Below are 1,792 nucleotides of genomic sequence, written 5' to 3' on the forward strand. Positions count from 1 at the left end.
AAATGCACCATATTCTTACTCCCTCCTTCCCTTCACATGGAATAATCAAAGTTGTATCAGGCAAGGATGACTTTGATTCTCTAGCTTACTAAACAGCTAACAAACAAAATAACTGGAGCAGGGACTGAAACTGGGGTTACGCCTCTCCCAGATGAGAGCCCTAATCTCTGCTTTCTCTCTCCAGCTCAGTGAAACAGATTGAAACAGGCTCAATAGGAGCGAGAGGGAGGTACCACCAACCCACAGAAGGCTTGATGGCTGAATGAGAAGCCATGTTGCACATGAGGCCAAGGTGGTGCCCAGGGCCAAGCCTCCATCCCTAGGAGGTGGACGAATCCCTTCCATGTCTTGCAATTGATCAGAATCTCCTCAGGCCAAAGAGGGGTTTGAACAGGCTGAATCCACATCTTGGGTGAGTGAATTGATGGTGCAACTATTAGACAAAGGGCAGAAGCAGAACCACTGCTACTGGTGGCGTTTCAGAAGAAAGGACACGCACCTACTCTTCTGGGGGCAGAAAGGCATTATGGACCCATACTCAGAAGACAAGCCAGTACTGTAAATCTGAAGAGAAGGAAATTGTATCCCTGCAACCCAGAGTAAGACAGGATGCCAGAAGCATTCATCTCAGTAGCTTTCCATTGGGACTGGGGGAGGGATGCTTCCTACTTATCAGGATATTGTGAATCCCCTATTCCAAAATGGCCTCATTTTTCCTATATGTTATGTAGCAAGCTGGGCATTTGCAGCATCCGCCTCTTCCGTGGCTCAATCCCACAGTTACTTTACACGGGGGCAAACTATGACAGAAGAGGCAGGAAAACATCAAGCCCTAAGTACAGAGCTTGGTTGGCCTGAGCTACAGTCTCGTGCGTGAAGCAGGACTTGGCCGACTCGGCTGTGAGCTTCAGACAGGGGCAGAGGACGCTGAGGCAGCCACAGTGCACTGCCACCCCAGTGCAGCGCCGCCTCCACCTGCAGGGACAAGAGCCCTGCTGCCCCCACCCCCAGCATTGCCAGGTCTGAAATACGAAATAATCATATACACTGAAAAAGTATGCAAGCAGGTATGCAAAAAAGTCTTATTTACTATATATTGTTGGCTGTGACTGAGAACTGGGTCAAAGTTGAAGCATTTATCTGGAGGCAAGCAGTCATCATCCTCAGAAAGTGCTGACAGCAAACCCAACCCTGGGTTAAGACTCCCTGAGAGGGACTTGGCTTTTACACGTGCCCGCGTCCATGAGCTGCCTCAAAAATGATCCTACATTTTGTCAGGTATCCAGGTTGTAGCCGTATTGGTCTAGAGGAAAAAGCAATCAGGACTCGTAGTAGAGATGATCTCTCTTATTAGACCAACACGATTTTTGAAAAAAAATTCCGAGAAAAAATTTTTTAAAGTTTTTTTTTATTTTTTTTTTGCAAAAACCGTGTTGGTCTAATAAGAGAGATCATCTCTACTACGAATCCTACATTTTGAACACTTTTCAAAGTGTTTCAAGGCGCAGGCAAGGAGGGAACGGCAACGTCACACACGACCCTGGCCCGCCCCCAACGGCCCCGCCCCCCGAGCCGGGGTTCGCAGTGCCACGTCAAGGTTACTCGCCCCGCCCCCGGGTGGCTCGCAGGGGCAGGGCTCCCCGCGCTGTCACGTGACAGGGGTGGGGGAGGACAGTGGCTGCTCACGCGCCCACCCCCCCCAGTCTCGCCGCGACGCCCCCACGTCACCCTCCGCCCTGCGTGCGCCGCGACGCCGACGTGCGGGAGCGGTGACGTTGCGCTCGGCCCGGAG

At 51.5% G+C, this 1,792-nt stretch overlaps 1 protein-coding gene across 1 annotated transcript in view; it reads left to right on the forward strand.

Moving 5' to 3' along the window:
- Positions 1–1,242: 1,242 nt before the first annotated feature.
- The window catches only part of MTDH (metadherin), a 33,100-nt gene continuing 32,550 nt past the window's right edge, over positions 1,243–1,792 (forward strand). Inside the window, exon 1 of the mRNA XM_006028002.3 lies at positions 1,243–1,278. Coding sequence (XP_006028064.1) covers positions 1,243–1,278 — 36 coding nt within the window. The remainder of the gene's footprint in view (positions 1,279–1,792) is intronic.

This window comes from Alligator sinensis, unplaced genomic scaffold, assembly GCF_000455745.1.
Source record: "Alligator sinensis unplaced genomic scaffold, ASM45574v1 scaffold191_1, whole genome shotgun sequence".
In the NCBI taxonomy this organism is placed as follows: domain Eukaryota; kingdom Metazoa; phylum Chordata; order Crocodylia; family Alligatoridae; genus Alligator; species Alligator sinensis.